Here is a 21,261-nt window from a genome sequence, read left to right on the forward strand (position 1 = left end):
TAACTTTAAATAGCCTCGATGGATGGACGAATATACTGCACTGACCGCCTGAAAAATTATATGTTGTGGCTTTTTAATAAGGCGTCGTGCAAAGTTTAAATAGCGTGCAGTTTCGTGTTGAATCTACAGGCCGGTGGCTGTCAACACCCAGAAGGAAATAGAAAATAATTGTTTTAGCTGATTAGCTGTATCTGATTTGATTCACAAGGCGAAACAGCCTTTATTGAAGTGTGGGCTACACTTTGACCCGTAGATAAACCGCAGTAGATGTGGGTTTTTCCTCTGTTTTTCTCTTCCAAAATCACTAAAGAATGTACACGTATAGTCTCTAAAGCACATTAGGCAACAGTGCGTGCGTGCGTCACGAGACTATATCTCTCCTAAACGCGTCCGAGCTCGATTACACCAATCACGGGGAATGTTATGCATATATTTGCACTTCGGTCCGTTGTGTTGTTGGAAAAGAGTCAGATTAAACTTTATCACGATCAGAAAATAAAAGTCCCTTCTAACACTGTGATGGAGCGCCCCCTGCTGTCTTCTGTGAAATAGAGAACAAAGTGACTTGACTGAATGACTAGAAAAAATTGAGTTGTGCTTTAGGAAAGGATCCTTTTTTTTTTCAAGTAGATTTTATTTGCAGGCCTGAGAGAGAAGACACAATTTTATGTGCAAGAGCAACACGGACAACAAAATCTATCATCCAAAAAATATTATATATTATTGGGATTCTTTTGTAATTCTAACTTCATAGAGGATCTCAAGTTTTCATTTGGCCTATACGGGTTTTTGGATTAAAGACAAAAGTTTTGTTTTTTTTAATTAAGTGGAGAAATATTCACTGCAATCCACAAGAGAGGGGTGTTATAGTCCATTGATTCATCATATTATCTCATGTTTCATTGTTTTCACCCGATAATTAGTTTTTCAGGGCAAAAGGAGTGGAATCTATCCCAGCATGCAGTCGGATGAAAGCAGAGCATCAGCAAGGTCATTGGTCCATCACAGGGCTCCTTATCTGCCTAATTTCTGCAAACAAAGCGCTCATCCTTTTCGGCCATGTTGATAGCTGATCACATGATGGGCTTGTCAAATCTGACTCATCTGTCATGGCCTTTTTGTCTTTGCCTGATCTGTAGTTACGAACGCACCATGGCTGCCCTTCTGTCAGCATGTTGTTGCTTCCATCTACTTTTTTCCTCCTTGCTGTTTTTTTTTCATTCTTTATTTTCTGCAGTTGATACTTCAGGAGAAAGATACAGATGGTATCCAATCATGGAGTCTGGACTGATTTGATCAGTTGGCTTTGTTTATAAAGAGCCCTGGCCTTCCTCACAGGGCCCTGGTGTGATGGCATTAGTCTGGTTAGCCTGTGTTTCCTGTTACAACAGTCTTGTTATAAACGCCTGTTCAAGAATTTTTATTTTTTTGCTGAGAGAGTTTGGAATATGGAACGCTTTGAGGCTGCAGACTATGTACTACTATATCCATTATATTATAATGAGCTTATCCAGCACTGTTTTATTCTCAAACTGCAGTGTTCTAATGTTGCACTGTCATCATTGTTGAAGTGGCAAAGAAAGACTATATGGTATTAGACAGAGATGATCAATCAACTTGTATTCATAAAATTGAAACAAATTCATAAATCTTCTCCCACAAAATGATTGAATGTGAGCTGTAAGGGGTATTCTTGACTTGACAAAATATTATTACAATCTCAAGGCCTTTATTACATCTCGTCAAACTCCACGTAGCAATGCAGGCCATGCAGTGCATCTAAATGATCCAGAAGAAATGCACTCAATGAACATGTGCGTCCGTGTCCTGAAATATAATTTCTTGAAATTGATTTAACTTCACTTGAGCTGAGTTGGAAATTTTAGATAACATTTGGAATTTGCACTAGCCTAAATAATGTTTGTGTATGAACTTCTCCACTCAGGAAGTGATGTGCACAGTCTCATGTTATGTGACACATATTACTGCATAACTATCTCTTCTTTGTGTTTGGGAATCCAGCTTAATATTTGCATCCTGACAAAAGATTTTCTGAAGGATTTCTTTCTGCACATGGACAATTGGATTTTTTTGTTTTCTTTGTCGGTCAGGATGATGAAGATGGTTTCTTGGGGAGATTTCTGATCAGAATGAATATTCTTTAATCATGGTCTGATTATGGGACATTGGGTCCCGGGGCAGCTCTCCTACATATACTACATATACATGAGCTAGACACACAGACTTCCTAGTTGTTCTTTTTTTCATTGTTGTTTTGCATCCCTTCATAGTTTGTGTCTTGTTGTGGTAATTTTAAGTCACTTTAAAGTGTTTTTTTGTGTGTATATTTTATATATCCTTAATGTGTATTAGTTGTGTTGTGTCCCTCAGTTATTGTTGTGTCTCTTTGTGCTCGTTATATGTATTGTTGTGCCTCTTTGCAGTTGTTCTGTGTCTCTTTGTGGCCATTTTAAGTCTCTATCTGGTTGGTACTTGTCTCTTTCAGTGACATTTTGTAGGTGAAAGTCGAGGGGGCCCCTGACACCTTGGGACCCTTGAGCCTTTGGCCCATAGACTGGCTAACTAATCCAACCGTGACTTTTATCCCTCAGCATGTAGCATGTTTGGAGCACAGTGACAAGGTGAAATTATTTGTATTTGTGTTAGTTGTAAACTGTGGACTCTGCTACTTTGTGCTGGATTACAGTATGTCATAAACAACTGAGGAATGACTACGACCTGAGACTGCAGTCTCTATGAATTTGTATTAGGGGGAAGTGTTTCTGCACATCCCCATGTGGTCTTCGAAGATAACTGTGGGATTTGTGGGCATGTGTGTATTGCTCTCTTGCAAATTCACGGCAACAACATTGGGAACCTGCCTTCATAGCCTTAACATTACGTCATTGTCATCTTTCATCTGATTTCACTAAACTCTGAAAAGACATTGAAAAATGTTAGCAGATTGAAGCGTGTGATCACTAATTAATAAAGACTGACTTTGCCACCTCATCTCGTCTGATTTTTGTGCATACTGTCCGCTAGACGCGATTTTAATCCACCCATTACTCACTGCATGGTTAACCAGCGGATACGACGTTAACCACATTTTAATCTTAAAACTAATCTTACGACGCCATGTAAACAAAGTGCTGAAGTTCTCCAAGAGTCTGTAACTTTTGGATATGAAAATAAATTATGTGTAATCGGACTCTTTGACGTGACGTTGGAGGATATGATTGGTGGGCGGCACTGGTATATATCCGTCAGCCTTCAATCCCACCTTCTCGCCAGTGGAATTTCATCTCAGCTCCTGCACCTTCAGGGCAGACGAGAACATAAAAGAAGTAAGTACTCCACTGCTTTCTGCTCAATATCACTGTATCGTCGTTCCACGCGGCCTCGCCCGAGGTATTCATGGCAGGGTGGTCCTTGTTGGAAAGGCAGCTTGTTGGTGAACCTTGATCGTTACAGAGTGTTCTGGCCTGACTCCGTGTCGCTTCTCCTGCTCAGCTGTATGCCTACGTGGACTTAGCGAGCTAGGAGAACTCACTGCAAGCTAACGCGAGCTAATGCTACACTTCAACTTGTACTTTTACAACCGTGTTAGCACTGTTCAATATGTGTGTATGTATCAATATACCAATATATAAAGACACATTATCTGTGTATGAACGCGACAGAGTTATTACGGGGCTTAAATATCCAATCCGCTGTTAGCTTAATGCCATTAGCTGGCTGCGGTACAGCTTGAAGTTGTGTGTCGGGCTGTTTGAGTTGCTACATGTAGCCGAAGAGCTACGTGTCACACCACAGGCAAAGTTTTTAGCAAGTTTGCTAGCTGGCGTTAGCTCGGGGGTTGGAGCTCGTAATCCACGCTAAGAAGAATCCTCCCCTAAAGATGCCGCTTGTACAAAAGGGCTCGAACATCTGCTAAACACCCGGCATTATATCGGCTTCCCTGGACGTTGAGTTTACGTTTAGGTTTTCTCAAATTTTGGTAAAAAAAAAAATTCACGGTTGCTCCAAGCTAGCCAACGTAACAGCGGCTAGCACGGACCGTAATGTGTCGTTGGCAACTGTCAGACGCTGGGTTAACCCGATATTGTGTTAGCTAGCAGCCCCACTAACCAGCTACTTAGAGCCTTAATCTGGGATTTGTGTTTAACATTATATGGGCTTGAGGGTGGCCATGCCTGCAGCTAACGTTAACGAAACGCGACTAGCTGCCAGACGAGCACGTCAGCGTTAATTTGAGCAGCACGTTTGACGACCTCGCAGGGTTTAACGCTAAATAACCTGTCGATATATTTCCTTAAATTACGTCGGTTGACCCCTCTGTGTTCAGGCTTTAATGACTTTTGGAGCTTCTGACTAACGTACATTACTCACCAATTAAAACGTAAAAATGCGCCTTTGACAGGGTGACGTTAAGACGAAAACAACAAAAACACCTGGCAGCACTGTTGTAATTCACACGTGTCATTTTAAGCCATGAGTTACTGTCACTGTTTACCGACTGCTGCTGTTGTTGAAATGGGCAATAACATCATGAGTCGTTTGCTTGGTGTTAAAGGGAACAGGCCATGTTCTGTTGCCCGTGCTAACACGACTAGGCCACACACAATCTCGTTATAAAGGTACGAGTTGGTCAGTTAACGATATATCTGTGTTATTCCTACGTTATAACTGGTAAGCTCCCAAAGGGCTGGTTTTCCCTCAACATACATGGAAGCCCGTGCACACATTTTTAGTCTAAGGAAAGTTGGTGTCGCCAGTGGAAAGCTAGCAGTATAAATGCAAATCTTTGAATGACTCTTGCACACATTGTCATGTCTTAAATTACTACACAGAAGTTATTTATCAAACTGTTTTGAATTGGAAACTATTTTCTGTGGTTCTGACACAAAAGAGGGCAATGGCCCATTTACCTGGTTGCCCCACAGCAGCTTCATTAATAAAGATGCCAGCTCTGTGCTCCTGTCCAAGAGGACAGGGTCCAGTCACACAATCCAGATCCTTGTCAAGGAGAGTGAACTCCAATGGCAACGATTCTTTACTAGAATTCGATAATGCCCATCTTCGCATCAACTTTATCTCGATACTTTTTAAATTTCTGATTGGTTTCAGTTGTCTGAGTAGAGAGTATTTTGCCAGTATTTTTTTTCTGCTTGTCTTACGAGAACCATTACTTTTAAACAATACATGTATACAAGTTACTTCAACACTCTTGAGTATTGCAGACTTCGTATTTCCATTTCATGACTTTTTGCTGTTATAACTGTTATAGACAACACAATCTGCTATCGGTATGTTTATTGGTATATTAACCATTTCTACTAGTTTTTAGTTAATGGACAGGAGACACACATAAGCAATAATTCAGCTTGATCATACAGATATCTTTGATAATACAATATTCTTTTTCTGTGCACGCATAATAACCTTGTATTAACCTGCCTGTGCATAGGTTTAATTGGAGACACCTGAAATAATTATTTATTCTTTTTTTTAAAATTTATATTAGGATGCCATCCTGGTTATTTCAATACAGCTGCTTCCTTTTTTTGTTTTCTGGTCTTTAGGCAAAAGCTGGCAGGCTGACGGGAAATTGCATCTTTACAGGACGGATTATCTGGTAACTGACCAATTAGCTGGTAAGTTGTTACAACTATTTGCATTGTAAACTGCTGTCACTGATGCAATCCGCAACATACCGTTTTGTTTACCCTAAATGGGATCCTGCCCACTCCAACCACAGTTTGAAAATTGTCCCGTAGTGATGAAGTATGATTAGGATTGTGGAGTAGAAAGCTTCAGCACTTAGGCTGTACAGTGTTTACTCGCTGACACTTGGCACAAGTATACATGAAAATTCAGAGTAGTCCGCCATGCCTTGTACTTCACTTGTTAGCGTATGAATTTTCACCGACGGGGGACGCTGGAACTCCAAAGCAAGCTGAGAAACGTAGCTATGATGTGTAAAAGACTAAACTTATTTTGTCCCAGAGTCTTTTTAGTATACATCAAACATTGTGACTCATGAAAGAAATTGCTGTTTTAACTTGAAATAATATAGATGTTCTGGAGCCTGAGTACTCGACCTCCCTTATAATCTGTCAGGGTATTAATTCAATTTAAAGCTGACCACAAAGGACATTGTTGCATGTTCAGATTTTAAATACACCTGGTCTATTCTGGAGGAAGGAAAATTTAAATAATCCTGAGCCATTGCATTTAAAATCCACCTGTTCTATACAAAGTGTGTTGCCAACCTTACACTCAGAGTTTGAATATGCCTTAACCTGTTAAGTAATTTAAGTCTGTTTAGCATTGGCTTTGTTGTCGTCTGGATGACTTTGATGTGCTTTGCACTTTTTCAAACCACAAAAATGGGATCAAGGCAAAGGGACAGCCTACCTCCAAAATTCAATTAGCGTTGTTGCGAAGTATACAAAATCCATACAAAATGTTTAATTTGAGGTTTGAATGAAGGATATTCACTTGGCAACGGGGTTTGCTAACAGTAAGAAGTGCTAGATAGAACGCAGCCTTAAGTTTATGAAGCCTGACAAGGAAGAGGCCACTAAAAGGGTGGTCTGAAAATTGTAGGTGGGGGGGAAACTGCCTGCTGAACTGACGACTGCCATGTTGACGCTCAAAGTGATTTTCTTTAAATTGCCTGGTCTGTAAAAAAAAAAACTTTAATATCAACAATTCATTTGGGAGTTTCTCTGTGTTTTCAGATGAATCTCAGGTGTGCTTGGGGGGGCAAAAATCCACCCTAAAACTATTCACATTCCTCTGCTTTTGGTTAACTTGGATTTAACTTTATTTGCCAGCCAGGAAAACAAAACGGTGACTTCTGATGATAAATTCAGTTTTGTTTTATGGTGAAGTGAAATAAAGTTGTAGGACTGGGTTTGTTCAAAACTAATTGTTAATCTGTTAACTCTGTCAACAAATTAACACTTCTAGCTTTAGTCAGAAATCCTAACAGCTGTCGGAAAAAGTTGTCTTCAAAGACCCTCGACAGGAAATCAGAGTTTCCTGTTGGCGGATTTTTTTTTGCTTTAATCCTATCCAACATGGACATGCACAGGGGTCAGTGGGGGAAAAAAATCCTCTTAACCCTGGAGCCTACTCACTAGGTTGCACTTCTTAGAATAGCACAGGACAAAGACGGTTGCAACAGAAGACAAACAGGTTTCTTGCAGAGAGACAAAATGTTCTGTCGCTGTGGCCCTGCCCACACTCGTGTTTTCTTTTGTGGTGCTAAGGCATTATCTATTTACTCCTGGTCGGTCTCTGCATACTTTCAACACAGCGCTGACATGCTAATGTGACAAGAAGAAGTGTGGTTGTTTTCTGAAAGACTTTGATAAAAACAGATTAGATAATGGTGAGAATCCCAAAGTCCGCCTCTGATAAGCTTATACAACATTCTAAACCTGTGCATGTGCACTTTTCTTTTTTCATACAGGTGTTCTGTTTCCTAGTTATTTATGAAGAATAAGTGCATGCTAAACTCAATTTGTGAATTAAACAAGGAGCCAGTTATACTTCTATGTCGCTGTTATGGCTGATGTGCAAAACCTGTATAAAACGATTACAACGTGCTAATGTGTCCTGGATTTGCAAGAACGCAATATAAATAAGAGTGAGTGTTAATAAATCCCTTGAATGTGAAGCAAGTTACTGTGTAGGTTAGACTGATGCCAAACATTCATAACCCTTTGGAATGTCTATTTTTCATTTATATAACTAGCTTGCGCTAAGAACAGTGGGGAAAGAAACGACATACTATTGATTGAATAATGACGCTCTCAAAATCTTGTTAAAGCTCCAGAAAACACGTTTTATTTCTTCCATGGTTTTTATCTTGAGCATTTCTCTTTAACTACATATTTTCAAATAAATAATCAACACTCAATGTCAAAGTTTAGAAGAAAAACCTCCTTGGGGCAGAGGAGCAAAGTTTGCGTAATATACTGGTGTGAAACAATACCCATCACTTGTAGTGAGAAGCTGTTTTTGAAAATAGGTGTTTAAATATGATTTTCTTCCTGTTGCGAAACCCTTTATAATGGTAATGCTTCCTTTCCTTCCAGTGGCACACTCGGACTCTGTGTAAACGTGGGATTTTGACCATGAGCTCAGTCGCGGTACTTACGCAGGAAAGCTTCAATGAGCATCGCAGTGGGCTCCGACCAGAGCAGATTGGTGGTGGTGAGTTTTGAAATTTTTAAGATGATGCATGATTTGTAACATGCAAAAGAAGAGCCGTAAGTGGAATTATTTATTTTTTTATCTATGTTCAGCTGCTGGGGCAGGACCCAGTGCTGGAGAGGAAGAGGATGCTCTTCCTACCTACAAGGATGCCTTCCCGCCTCTGCCCGAGAAGGCAGCCTCACCTGAGGGGACCCAGGAAACTGCCAACGCCTGGACATCCAAGATCCGTCCTCTCAAGTCTTCTGTCATCACCCAGGTAGAACATTTTTTCATTGCGAAGAAATTAAATGAAAGATTTGCGAGCGCTTGTATGATTATGTTTTGGAATTTACGATTCACCATTTCCCCCAGAACATGTCTCAAGAACAAAAAAGACTTGAGATTTAACAATTTGTACATTCTAAATAAACCAGGTTTATGACAAACATCAAGATGTTGAGATATGTTTTCTGAGATATGTACAGTGCTCTACTGTATATGCTGAATAAGGGCAGCCTCAGGAACTTTCCTGAGGGCCAATGAACCTTTTGATGAGCTGTAAGGACCAGGGCCTACATTAAGTTCTGGGGAAATTTTACGCAAAAGGCCCTGGTCGGTAGGTAGTACTTTCTGAGCATACGGAAACGTCGATGTGTTTTTTGCTGGGATAACAATGTTACAAATGTAACAATCCAACGCTTAACGTATGGTTTAATGTGCCGACAAACACTCTAAATCTTAATTCTCCTCCTCTGTGACATTTTCTCTTGCATAGTATTTAATGATGCATAGTGTAACGGATGAAATGCTGTGAGACAAAGACATGTATTTTTTTTTTTTTGTTGTTGAACACTCCAGAGTGTGACTACCAATACACTCTGCAGTGCAAGTTGAACTGGCCGGTCTGTATATGCCCCTCGTAGTCCAGAGAAAAGGGTTAATCATGCATCAATGATCAAAGCCAGATGGTGTGTTCTTGAAAAAATGACAAGTTGAATGCATTAAAATTACAAAGTATAGGTCATTTTGTCAATACTTATTTTGAAAACAGATCAATTTAACAACCTTTTAGCCAAATTAACTTTTTCCACTGCAGACTTTATGACTGGAAATGGCAGGAAAAACACAATAATAATGATGATTATGATGATGCTGATAAAAATTTAAAAAAAACTAACTACATATATAAGCAGTGTGCTCTGTCAGTGAGCACAACACAAAGGCCTTGGAACAAAATGCCATGCAGTGTTGGTTAATCTTATAACTCACTGCCATGTCAAAATATCTGCTGTAAAAAGGTCTCTTAACTAAATATTAGGTTTACAGAATGTATAGCATACACTACACTAACATGTTATTGGTACCTTCAGCAAACTTCAGTTGTTCCTAGTCTGGATGGTAAATGGTCTACATTAATTTCTATGACATCTACTTTTCAACATTTTTAATTCTTGTTAAATCTTGGATACTCTTTCAGGCCTCCAAAACTAAAAAAGATATCACTGAACTCTGTGGAAGTAAGGTAGACTGAGCGTTTTAAGGGGTCACAAGTTAAACAAACAATTGTGAACGACAAGCCGATTCTGTGCTAATAATAGTTTTTAATAGTGTAATTAAAAAAAAAAAACGAACCACTGGGAAATTGAGACTTGAATAAAAAGCTGTTGGGACAGTGACTTAGTTTATAAAACCCATTCACTCATGCTTTTACCCTACACTTTGTCTGTATGTTGCATGCACGTTCAAGATAAAGCCTTTCCTCTAGTAGTTCAGGCGTAGCTGTAGTCCAGTTTTCAACTGTGTCTTGGTCTTCAATGCCAATGGGTCCCCATTTATTTTGGGTCCTATCAGCATTTTATTCTGATGAAACAATTGTTCATTACACCAAGTTGGCTGTTTTTTCTTTTCCCGCAACCAGGTTTTCCATGTGCCGCTAGAAGAGCGCAAGTACAAGGACCTCAACCAGTTTGGGGAAGGAGACCAAGCGAAGGTCTGCGTGGACATCATGCACAAGACCGGAGCCCACCTGGAACTCTCCTTGGCAAAAGATCAGGGTCTCTCCATCATGGTTTCTGGAAAGCTAGATGCTGTGATGAAGGCCCGCAAGGAGATTGTGTCCCGACTGCAGACTCAGGTCAGGAGATTTGTCTATTGTCCGTGGTAACTGCATGCAGTATTAATGGTGGAGTACAATGGCGCCAACTGTCCACTTTAACCCCGGCAGGCCTCGGCTACTGTCGCCATCCCCAAGGAGCACCATCGTTTTGTCATCGGCAAAAACGGGGAGAAGCTTCAGGAGCTGGAGCTCAAGACTGCCACCAAAATCCAGATCCCACGACCCGATGATACCAGTAACCAGATCAAGATCTCTGGTACCAAGGAGGGCCTGGAGAAGGCCAAACATGAGATCCTGTTGATCTCTGCTGAGCAGGTAACGCGTCTCCTGAGACGGTTAAGTTACTCCATTAACGCATGTCCCTCATATCGCAGCTTTGGGATACATTGTCTTATTTAATTTATTTGTCCCCACCTCCTTTACTTCTAGGACAAGCGTGCTGTGGAGAGGGTGAACATTGACAAGGTGTACCACCCGTTCCTAACCGGCGCCTACAACAAGCTGGTAGGAGAGATGATGCAGGAGACCGGTGCCCGCATCAATGTCCCCCCTCAGAGCGTGAACAAGACGGAGATTGTCATCACTGGGGAAAAGGAGCAGGTGGCCCTTGCTGTGACGATGATCAAGAAGGTTTATGAAGAAAAGGTAATGTTGAAATCCAAACTATTGCGAGGAAAGCGAACAGTGATAGATTGCACTAATTCCGTGCTCAACTAACCTGTTTTTTAAATTTTATTCTGCATTGCAGAAGAAGAACACCACCACCATTGCGGTGGAGGTGAAGAAGTCTCAGCACAAGTATGTGATCGGCCCCAAGGGAAACACCCTGCAGGAAATCCTGGAGAAAACTGGCGTCTCAGTCGAGATCCCACCATCTGACAGCAGCTCAGAAACTGTCATCCTTCGTGGGGAGCCAGACCGTCTCGGTCAGGCCCTCACTGAAGTTTACGCCAAGGTGTGGAACTTTTAAAGACACTCTAGCTGCGACCTTTGACGTGGGTTATTGCGTAAGAATAAAAAAAGTTACTGAAATTGAATGTTTCCTCTTCCAGGCAAACAGCTACACTGTTTCCTCGGTCTCAGCTCCCTCTTGGCTTCATCGTTTCATTATTGGCAAGAAGGGGCAGAACTTGGCCAAGATTACCCAACAAATGCCCAAGGTCTGTAGAGTAATGACCTTTTTTTTTTTGAGTAATACACTTTTTTTTCCGAAATTGTGACTTATTCCTTTTCATGAATTCAGGTGCACATCGAGTTCACTGAGGGAGAAGATAAGATCACCCTTGAGGGTCCCACCAAAGACGTGCAGATGGTGCAGGGCCAGATTGAAATCATTGTGACAGATCTGGTGAGTACATGGTAAACTATAGAACTCTATCTAGAGACAAAGCCTGATTGACAGTGAAAAGGCTTCTTTTCATGTCACGGTCATGTGCTACAAAGTAGAGGGTGTCTTTTTTTCTTCTTTTTTTTTAAAAGTGGCATTGTACAGAGTAAAGCGCCGTCGAAGACATTTACGAGCTACATTTGCAATAGTCCAGTGATTTTCATGCATTTGTCTACTTTCACCTTTTTTTTAAAGGTAAACCGCATGGACTTCACTGAGATCAGCGTGGATCCAAAATTCCACAGACACCTGATCGGAAAAGGAGGCGTTAACAGTAAGTACTGTGTAGCTCTAAAAGGCTGCTGCATGGAACTGTAACAGTGCAACTAGGGTTGTCTATATCTAGAGTACTCTATGTATTGTTGCTGGTTCAACATAGGATGTAGTAAATGGCTAATACTGCGAAAATCATCGGCACATTGTTGGATTAGGGCAGTATTTCTCAAACTGTGATGGGATTGCATGTTGAAAAATTCAGCATTTCCAAAGAAATTTATTGAGAACTTCACATATTACAAAGTACACTGGCATAAAACTAAGTCATTATTAAATACATGACAATGCCTATGCTTTCGGGTAAATGTTTACATTATGCCGTTAACAGTTTAGGCTTGCGCGGCAGCCAAGATTCTTGGCGATTTGCCACATCCTACCTCCATGAGATTGGCTTTCCTGCCATTGCCTCTGTAGATCTTAGTTTGCGGTGATCATGATATTCATTACAAAGTGCAACAAAATCTGGATTGGCGTCCTTCTAAAGCCGTATGTTTCTCTTTATTCATAGTCAACCGCATCAAAGAGCTGCACAAGGTGAGTGTCCGCATCCCCCCTGACAACGAGAAGAGCACCGTGATCCGTATTGAGGGAGATCCCCAGGGTGTACAAGAGGCCAAGAAGGAGCTGCTGGAGCTTACGACCCGCATGGTGAGCACCAACTTCACGGGCAAGATGCTACAAATTGGATCCTGTTATGCCGTCGCTAAATGCGCGCTCTCTCTCTCTCGCTCTTTCGCAGGAGAACGAGCGTACAAAGGACCTGATCATTGAACAACGTTTTCATCGAGCCATCATTGGCCAAAAAGGGGAGAAGATTAAAGAAGTACGGGACAAATTCCCAGAGGTAAGTTGATAACATTAGTGGTAATTTGTCTGTACTGAACCCGTTAAATGTACCCTTTATAACTCCATGATGATCACATTTCTTCCAGGTCATTATCAATTTCCCCGACCCAGCACAGAAAAGTGACATTGTTCAACTTAGGGGCCCACGGAATGAGGTTGAAAAATGTGCAAAGTTCATGCAGAAGATAGTGGCTGAAATGGTAAGTATTTTCTCTTGCATGCATTATCCAGCGTCTTTTAAAGCTTGTCTATTTTGGCACCCATGAAGGTTAACATCCAGGGATTCCTTTTTGCCAGGTTGAGAACGGCTTTTCTCTCTCAGTCCCCATCTTCAAGCAGTTCCACAGAAACATAATTGGAAAAGGAGGATCAAATATCAAGAAGGTGCTGTATATTTATAACAGAATTCATGTACCTCGACGAGGTCTTCAAGGTGTCCCATGTTTGACTGAAACAATACGTTTCCTTTCCCATTTCTAGATTCGGGAGGAAACCAGCACAAAAATTGACCTGCCTGCTGAGAACAGCAACTCTGAGATGATTGTCATCACAGGCAAGAAAGCAAACTGTGAGGTTGCAAGAACTCGCATCCTGGCCATTCAGAAGGAGCTGGTAAGTGTGTGTTTGTCCCAAGACAAAGCTTTGGCATATGTGTTGTCACGATGACAAAACTGACTTTGATATGACGCCCTGCCTGAACATCTGGAAACCGATACTGAAAGATACCGCAGCAAAACCTAAAACATAAGAAACTAAAAGATGAAACTTAAAATTATTGTAAAACAATGACAGTGCGTGAGTAACATTTTTAGGCATTACTTCAGCACGGAAGACGGAGAGAGGTTTCCAAAACAAAAACTCATGTTCATCAGTAGGGGTGGGTATTGTTTTTTTTCTTTTTTGTTTTTTTTCCGGTACCTGAACCGATACTTAAAAACATTTAAAGAAAGCCTTTTTTTATTGCCAAGGCAAATTTACTTTTCAAAGTATACTATAAATAAATAAATACAAAACACTTGACTTTAAACTTTTTAACTTCAAACTATTAACAGTATACTTAAATAAAAACAAAACACACACATCATAAAACTGTGACAGCATCAGGTGGCAACAGAACTCCACTTAGAAAGTGTTGGATTCTACAAACTCTGCTTCTTTTACTGGACTACATGTCACCATTAATATCAACTGGGAGAGTTCTTCTAAACCAGATGGAGCTGCTCTTGACTTCGACAAACATGAAATTAACCGAGGAACAAACAAGTCTTCTAATAAACTCACTTTGTCAGAATCAGCATTTGTTCCGTTTTCACGAAATGAAGAGTTATCATAAATTTCTTTGTTGCTTTTTGTTACTTTCCAGTCTTGGAGTGTTTCTCCTGTGGTTCCTCAGATTTGACGCAATGGCTTTGTTGCATTAGCTGCATATCGCGCTGCACCGGTTTTCATACCCAACCCGACTCATAACTTCCGATGCTGTTCTGTGAGAAGTTGACGAGGGAAAAGCTTCAGAAATCTGGAAGACACCACAGTAACGTTAGAAGTGAAGTGGACTTTTATCCCTTCAGCATCCGTTTCACATTACAGAGAAACACTGTAAAATAATACTTAAACCAATACTCTGTGATGGAGTGTTTTTTGCCAGAATACAAGAGATGCTTGGATGATTCAGAGAAGATGGTAAATCTAATTTCTTCGGTACATTTGTTTGTAATTAAAGTCGCATTGTTTTCCTCTTCTCTTACTTCATTTACTGACTCTATCCTACTGGTTAGCGCTGGCTATTTCCCGGGACACGCGGCCCCTGCACGCTCTAATTAAAACACTGTCATTTCTCAAATACCGGCACTAATTAAATGGAATTTCTTTTTTTTTAATTGCAGGATATTGCAATACCATGTTAGTCTGTGCACTGCGCTGCACTGGTACAAATGCCTAACTAGCGTCTTTCTGTGCTCAGGCGAACATCACAGAGATAGAGGTGTCCATTCCCTCCAAGCTGCACAACTCCCTGATTGGGTCGAAGGGCCGCTTTGTACGCTCTATTATGGAGGAGTGTGGCGGTGTGCACATCCACTTCCCCACTGAGGGCTCAGGGATCGATAAGGTCACCATCCGAGGTCCCGCGGAGGAGGTGGAGAAGGCCAAGCAGCAACTGCTCGCCCTGGCAGAGGAGAAGGTTTGTACAAGTGTGACTGTTGAACTTTAGCTGACCTCGCTAAACTGGCAGCCGTCAGACAAGAGCGCAGAGGGAGGGCCCTCTGTGCCTCACTGATCATACCTTGCTGCCTTCTGAGAGCTTCTGTCGGCGTCCTTCCCGCTGTCAGAATAAAAACAAGCTTGTCGTAGAAATTAAAGTTTGTTTTTCCTGCTGCACTATGCTCCCTCAAGATTAAATCATGTTCAGCCCATTAAAACTTAAAACCAGGGGGTTTCACTTAAGACATGATGGATTTTTCCATCTAATCTAACTTTAATGTTTATAACAGCCTCTTTTGTGCAGACTTTTTTATATTTATAATTAGAGTTGACTTGTGATAGATTTCTTGTTCTAATACTAATTTCAGTTTTTTCATATTTTTCCTTCAGCAAACAAAGAGCCACACCGCCGAGCTGCGTGCGAAGCCAGAATACCACAAGTTCCTCATCGGTAAAGGTGGCGGAAACATTCGCAAGGTTCGCGACAGCACCGGGGCCAGGATCATTTTCCCCACAGCAGAGGACAAAGACCAGGAGCTCATTACTGTGGTTGGCACTGAAGAAGCCGTGCGGGACGCCCAGAAGGAGCTGGAGGAACTAATCAAGAGTTTGGTGAGGCTCCAAATTTATATTTCAACATGGCAGGACGAGGGAGCATTTAGGCTTTAGATTTTAATATGTATTCCCTCTTTGGTTTCAGGACAACGTTGTCGAGGACAATATGATCGTTGATCCAAAGCACCACCGTTACTTTGTGGCTCGCCGCGGCCAAGTCCTCAGGGACCTTGCCGATGAGTATGGTGGCGTGATGGTGAGCTTCCCTCGCACGGGCACTCAGAGTGAAAAGGTCACCCTGAAAGGAGCCAAAGAATGTGTGGAAGCAGCCAAAAAGCGCATGCTGGAGATTGTTGAGGACTTGGTGAGTAGATACAGCCTCTGTGGTCTTTAAATGGGTGAGGGCAGTATTTCTAATTTCATTTCTTTTGTTTGAAATGTAATTAATGTCTTTTTTCTTTTGTCTTATTTAAACGTCTTTTTCAGGACGCTCAAGTGACCATTGAGTGTGTGATCACTCAGAAGTTCCACCGTTCTATCATGGGTCCCAAGGGCTCACGGATCCAGCAGATCACCAGAGATCACAATGTGCAAATCAAGTTCCCAGAGCGTGAGGACCCGCAAGGTAAACGCAGACTTTGAAACAGAGTACCTAAATCACAAATGTCCTTAATAAACTTCTGCCAGTCAAGTCGCTCTTTTTTTTTTTTTTTTTTTTTAAATTCTTTAGCAGCACCTCCTGCCGAGGCACCCATTCAGGAGAACGGCGAGGCCGACGCGGGAGAAGTGAAGGAGCCCGTCGACCCAAACGCGCCCAAAAAGTGTGACGTGATTGTGATTTCTGGCCGCAAAGAGCGGTGCGAGGCTGCCGTGGAAGCACTGAAGGTCGTTATCCATAATGGAGCTCTTCATTATTAGTATTAGTATCACTATTGGTATTGGAGGAGCAAAGGAACCGTTTGGAAAAACAATACTGTCTCCTTTCCTTAGGCCTTGGTTCCTGTCACTATTGAGGTTGACGTGCCTTTTGATCTTCATCGCTACATCATCGGACAGAAAGGAAGTGGAATTCGCAAGATGATGGATGAATTTGAGGTGTGTCTGTGTGGTTCAGACTGTGTGTGGACGTAGTGATGCACAATGTTTTTTTAATAATTTTATTTAGCTTCAAAGTCTGAGTGACTTTGCTTTCTTCCTCCAGGTTAATATTCAAGTGCCTGCTCCTGAGCAGCAGTCTGATAAAATCTCCATCAGCGGCTTGGCCAATCACCTTGACCGCGCCAAAGAGGGCCTCTTGGATCGCGTCAAAGAGCTGCAGGCCGACCAGGAGGATCGGGTTAGTATTGTTTTGTATTTTTTCATAGCCAGTGTTTTCAGAATTTCCAGGTATGTTTTATCAGAAACCTACACGATTTTGGAGGGAATAGCTAACTCTCGCGGAGGTTATCATAATTATGATAATTCCAGCTCTTTTCAGGAGAAATTAGTATTGGTTGAAATTAGATTATAACTATCACGTTTTCAAATATATCTGAAAATGCAGTTTTTAGGCGAAACTTTTAATAAATGCAGTTGTGTTCACCGCAGTACGAAAACGATATTCGAGAGGGTCTTCCTTTCATTAGCACTAAGCAGCCTTAAAACTCCTAATGACTGGTGGAAGTGGAGATGATTCACATAGATGAACCAGTTGTCAAAGGCCAAGCCGAGTGAGGAATACGTTTAATGATTAACCCTTTTCCCCATTGATGGTTGACCAGCAGAAGTAGACATGATTCCTGTGTGCCAAACTCAGTGGAGCACTAACCTACAATGTTGTTTACTCCAACCTCTCCACAGGCACTCAGGAGCTTCAAGCTGACCATCACTGTGGACCCCAAATATCACCCTAAAATCATTGGCCGCAAAGGCGCCATCATAACAACCATCCGTACTGAGCATGACGTTAACATCCAGTTCCCAGATAAGAATGATGAAAATCAGGTAACGTATGTGTGGGTGTGTGGAACATACTCCATTGACACAGCAGGTGGTGCCAAATGAGCAGTTACCATCATTGCTCCATGAGAATAGTATGGCACTTACTATCACAGTGTGTTGGCAGAATAAGTCATGGTGAATTTGCTGCCATTTTCCTCCCCAGGATCAGATTACTATTACAGGGTATGAGCTCAAAGCCATAGCAGCACGAGATGCCATCCAGGCTATAGTGGACGAGCTTGAGGAGATGATCTCCGAAGACATTACCCTGGACGGCAGGGTCCATGCGCGGATCATTGGAGCCCGCGGCAAGGGCATCCGCAAGATCATGGACGAGTTTAAGGTGAAGCTGCTTATGCTGTGTTCACACCGAACGTGGCGCGTCTACCGTGTCAGTTTACTCGCTTGACAATAAAAGGGTGTTCATACCAAACGCGGTGCAAATATAATCGCGCTGCGCCAAAGGGGGCGTGGCTTATCAGCGTTACTTCTCCATGAAAAGTGCAATCTTTTCCGCTATCGACTGTGGAAGAAATAACACTGTAACTGACTTCCACATATAAATATATGACACAGAACTAAACGTGGGACCATCAAACGCCCCTGTTTGGGTTCATAACACCATCTGTAGCCGCACACAGCTCTGTGAATTTCACCAACTCTGGTGTTCCATCATCCACCATCCAGAAATAACCAGTAGTTCTGCTTTATACTTGTTGTGTAAATTCCACAAATGTCGGAACGTCAGACTCCATGGTGTCTGGGTTCATATTATTATCCGTAGTCCCAGAACAGCGTCTGACTGATGGCCGCTATGATCGCTCTTTCGGGGGTCCGGCAGCAGTTTAAATCATCGATGGGCAGAGCTTCTCAATGCTGATTGGTTGACGTGGCTATAACGTACGTGATTTATTTATTTATTTTTTTCCACCAGAGTTGGGATATTTGAACTTACGCGCATTTGCATCGCATCAAGCGCTTATTTCGCCCTGTGTCAAACAGGCTGTTCGCGCCGCCTCAAACGCGTCTAACATAGACGCCTTAAACGCGTCTATCTACGCCCTGCGAAAAAAAACACTTTTTCGCTCAGCGGTGCATCTTTGCATTGACTTTACATGGAATCTGGTCGCGCGTCAAATTTGCGCTGCGTTCCGTGTGAACACAACATAAGAGAGGACAGGAAATGTCCTTATTGGTGGAATAAAACAAACAAATTGAATAACTTTTAAAACGACATGGATGTTTTTTCTTCTTCAAGAAAATACAAATGGGGGCTCTGCTTGGTCTTATCCTTGAGTCCCAACATTTTTGTATTCTTTGTGTGTTTTTATCACTTCAAAGTAGCCAGTCTTTGATGCAGGGTGCTTGGCGTCTATATTTTCCAGGTTGATCTCAGGTTTCCTCAGAGTGGAGCTGCAGACCCAAACCTTGTGACCGTCACAGGTCGCCCCGAGCTTGTGGATGAAGCCATCGACCACCTTCTGAACCTGGAAGAGGAATTCGTAAGCTTTTAAAAAAAATTTTTGTCTCCATGATGACTTTTTTGTCTCCATGATGACTTTTTAAAATATTTTTACAGATGCTATAAGAAATGGCTTCCCACTTTAGCACTAATGCATTCTGTTTGTGCTGCTTTTGCCAGATGGCAGATGCTGTGGAGAACGAGGCGAAGATGGCTTACATGAGGCCTCATGGGGGAAGCGCTGCCGCCATGGATGAACAACGTGGACCGTCCAAAGGCTTTGTAGTGAGGGAGGCTCCCTGGACTGAGCAGGTAAACATTTAAGAAAATATTTTTATTTTGTATTACTTGACAATGTTTTGAAATTGGAACCTGTTAAACCTTCCTCTCATAATCCCTGGTTTGTTTGTTGTCGTTTTACTTTCAGGCCCCTGACATGAGCAGCTCTGAAGACTTCCCCAGCTTTGGAGCACCAGTGGCACCCAAGGCCTCTCCCTGGGGACCCAAGCGCTTCTAAGCCATGCTGCTAAAGATGGGCCTAAACTAAACCGGATACAATCTCCCCATCTATTGTCCCACCCCCGACCCCCTAACCCTACCCTCTACTGACCCGGACTGACCGCTGACCCTACGAGTCTTCAGTTCTGAGAATGTCATCCTTCTCTGTGTACTTATCCCACCCTGCCCTCGCAGATTCATCAGTCTAAAAGTGCTTTCAGATACTGTAATCGGCTTGTGAGCTTTTGTATCTGCATTTAAAAATGCTCTTAACGCAAAAAAGAAAAAAAAGGTTGCGTCTATACAGACGAGACTGACATGTAAGTGTTGATTAGACCTGACATTTCGTTGTGGTTTGAACTGTTATACCAAATTCAGCGGTGGCCAGACATGAGTTTTTTTTTTATTTTATTAATTTGTTTTTTAGCTGCCCTTCTCTTAGTTGCCTTCGCAGGTTGGGGTAAAGGGATTGAGTCACAGCTGGTGATGCATTCTGACAAGATCCCTGACCGAGGAGGGGACCAGCTGTTTCAGTAAACGCTCCCTCTTCCCCTTCCCCTCCCTAAACCGCCTGCTTTAATCATGTAGCCGAGTGAGAATTGTCAGTCGTTGGCTCTCAAGCACACTGCAGTGGTCGTCCTCTTTGTCGCATCTATCCATTTGCGTGTTAGCTGTGCTTCAGTGAGTAGTGGCACGTACCTTGTAGCCTTACAAATTGGTAAACTTTACAGGAAGGGAGGGAGGCAATGTCAGCCGTCGCAGCACCTATTCAAACTGCCAGATGCTCGGAGATCATGCCCTGAACTACACTTCTTACAACACTATGGCCTAGAGCTCCAATGTATCAAACCTCACACTAACTGTTGAATGAAACTTTTTTTTTTTCTTTCTTTTTTTGGACATTCAGAAGTAAATCACGATACAAAAATCTAAATATGACCGTGTTTGTGAGCTAAAGCAGACCATCTCGTGCCAACTATCTGTCTAGTGGTGTCCTGTGTTAGTCATCCTCTGTAGTGGGTCAGTGTCCAGTCCCTTTGTCTTCCAGTTGCTATGCAGATTGTTCTGTTCTATATAGCAATGGCCCTTTTTTTTATCAGCCTTACAGTTAGAAAGATACAAACCAGGTAGAGGTGATGTCTCGGTGCCTTTTTTTTTTTTTTAATGGCCAATTGGGAACGGTATGTTTATTGTTCATATGAAAGCTCTTGGAACATAACCCTATCCTACCCCACCCCAGTTAATGTAATAAGTTTAATTTTGCCTGAGGAGTGCATAGTTAGCTTGCTAGCTGCTAATTGAACACCTTGCATCAGCCTACCTTGGTTTATATTCTTCTAGCATTGAATGAAAGATTATGCAAATACCATTGAAGTGAACGGTTACGGATGACACTGGAAAAGAAATTGTCCAAAACGTCAATAAAAATTGAAAATCTCTGTCAGCGCTTCCAATTGATTTCTTTCATAAAGGGCAACAATATTCGTTCAATCTTTGAACAAAGCCTCACACAATGAATACCAATCCATCTTGCAACAGTAAAAGCCGATGCAACTGTGGCAACAATAACTGTTCACATGGATACTCGCCAGCGATCTGTGTTTGAAGGCATTCGTGACTTATTTTTGCCTTGAGGATAGTGCTCAGAGGGGTCAATATTATAATCCGTCGTATAGTCAAAAAAATGACCTAATCACCGGCAACAGTTAAAGTGGCGTGTCATTCGTTTAT

The 21,261-nt window shown here is 42.0% G+C and overlaps 1 protein-coding gene across 2 annotated transcripts; it reads left to right on the plus strand.

Moving 5' to 3' along the window:
• Positions 1 to 3,269: 3,269 nt before the first annotated feature.
• On the plus strand, positions 3,270 to 20,969 carry hdlbpa (high density lipoprotein binding protein a). 2 transcript variants are annotated; one of them, XM_068593224.1, is made up of 28 exons: positions 3,270 to 3,347; positions 5,586 to 5,657; positions 8,112 to 8,229; positions 8,322 to 8,488; positions 10,130 to 10,345; positions 10,436 to 10,642; positions 10,757 to 10,972; positions 11,076 to 11,282; positions 11,380 to 11,487; positions 11,571 to 11,675; positions 11,910 to 11,988; positions 12,499 to 12,638; positions 12,730 to 12,834; positions 12,923 to 13,036; positions 13,134 to 13,220; positions 13,317 to 13,448; positions 14,797 to 15,015; positions 15,426 to 15,647; positions 15,736 to 15,954; positions 16,077 to 16,215; positions 16,321 to 16,475; positions 16,581 to 16,685; positions 16,792 to 16,926; positions 17,430 to 17,573; positions 17,734 to 17,913; positions 18,956 to 19,072; positions 19,213 to 19,344; positions 19,460 to 20,969. In XM_068593224.1, exons 3-28 carry the CDS (start codon positions 8,151 to 8,153, stop codon positions 19,547 to 19,549), a joined length of 3,819 nt encoding a protein of 1,272 aa, XP_068449325.1. In that variant the 5' UTR covers positions 3,270 to 3,347; positions 5,586 to 5,657; positions 8,112 to 8,150; the 3' UTR covers positions 19,550 to 20,969. The 2 variants fall into 2 exon arrangements, with proteins under 2 accessions (XP_068449325.1, XP_068449326.1); XM_068593225.1 differs by having other exon boundaries at positions 16,324 to 16,475.
• Positions 20,970 to 21,261: the final 292 nt, after the last annotated feature.

Source organism: Clinocottus analis, unplaced genomic scaffold, assembly GCF_023055335.1.
Source record: "Clinocottus analis isolate CAN_PGR_092001 unplaced genomic scaffold, fCliAna1.0.p SCAF_29, whole genome shotgun sequence".
NCBI lineage: Eukaryota > Metazoa > Chordata > Actinopteri > Perciformes > Cottidae > Clinocottus > Clinocottus analis.

What these genes read in the sequence shown, in the direction of transcription:
- hdlbpa (XM_068593224.1), top strand. Translation starts at nt 8,151, where the DNA reads ATGAGCTCAGTCGCGGTACTTACGCAGGAAAGCTTCAATGAGCATCGC. An exon ending in TGGCCATTCAGAAGGAGCTG is followed by an intron (nt 13,449 to 14,796) that starts GTAAGTGTGTGT and finishes TTCTGTGCTCAG; the next exon opens with GCGAACATCACAGAGATAGA. An exon ending in AGGCTCCCTGGACTGAGCAG is followed by an intron (nt 19,345 to 19,459) that starts GTAAACATTTAA and finishes TTTTACTTTCAG; the next exon opens with GCCCCTGACATGAGCAGCTC.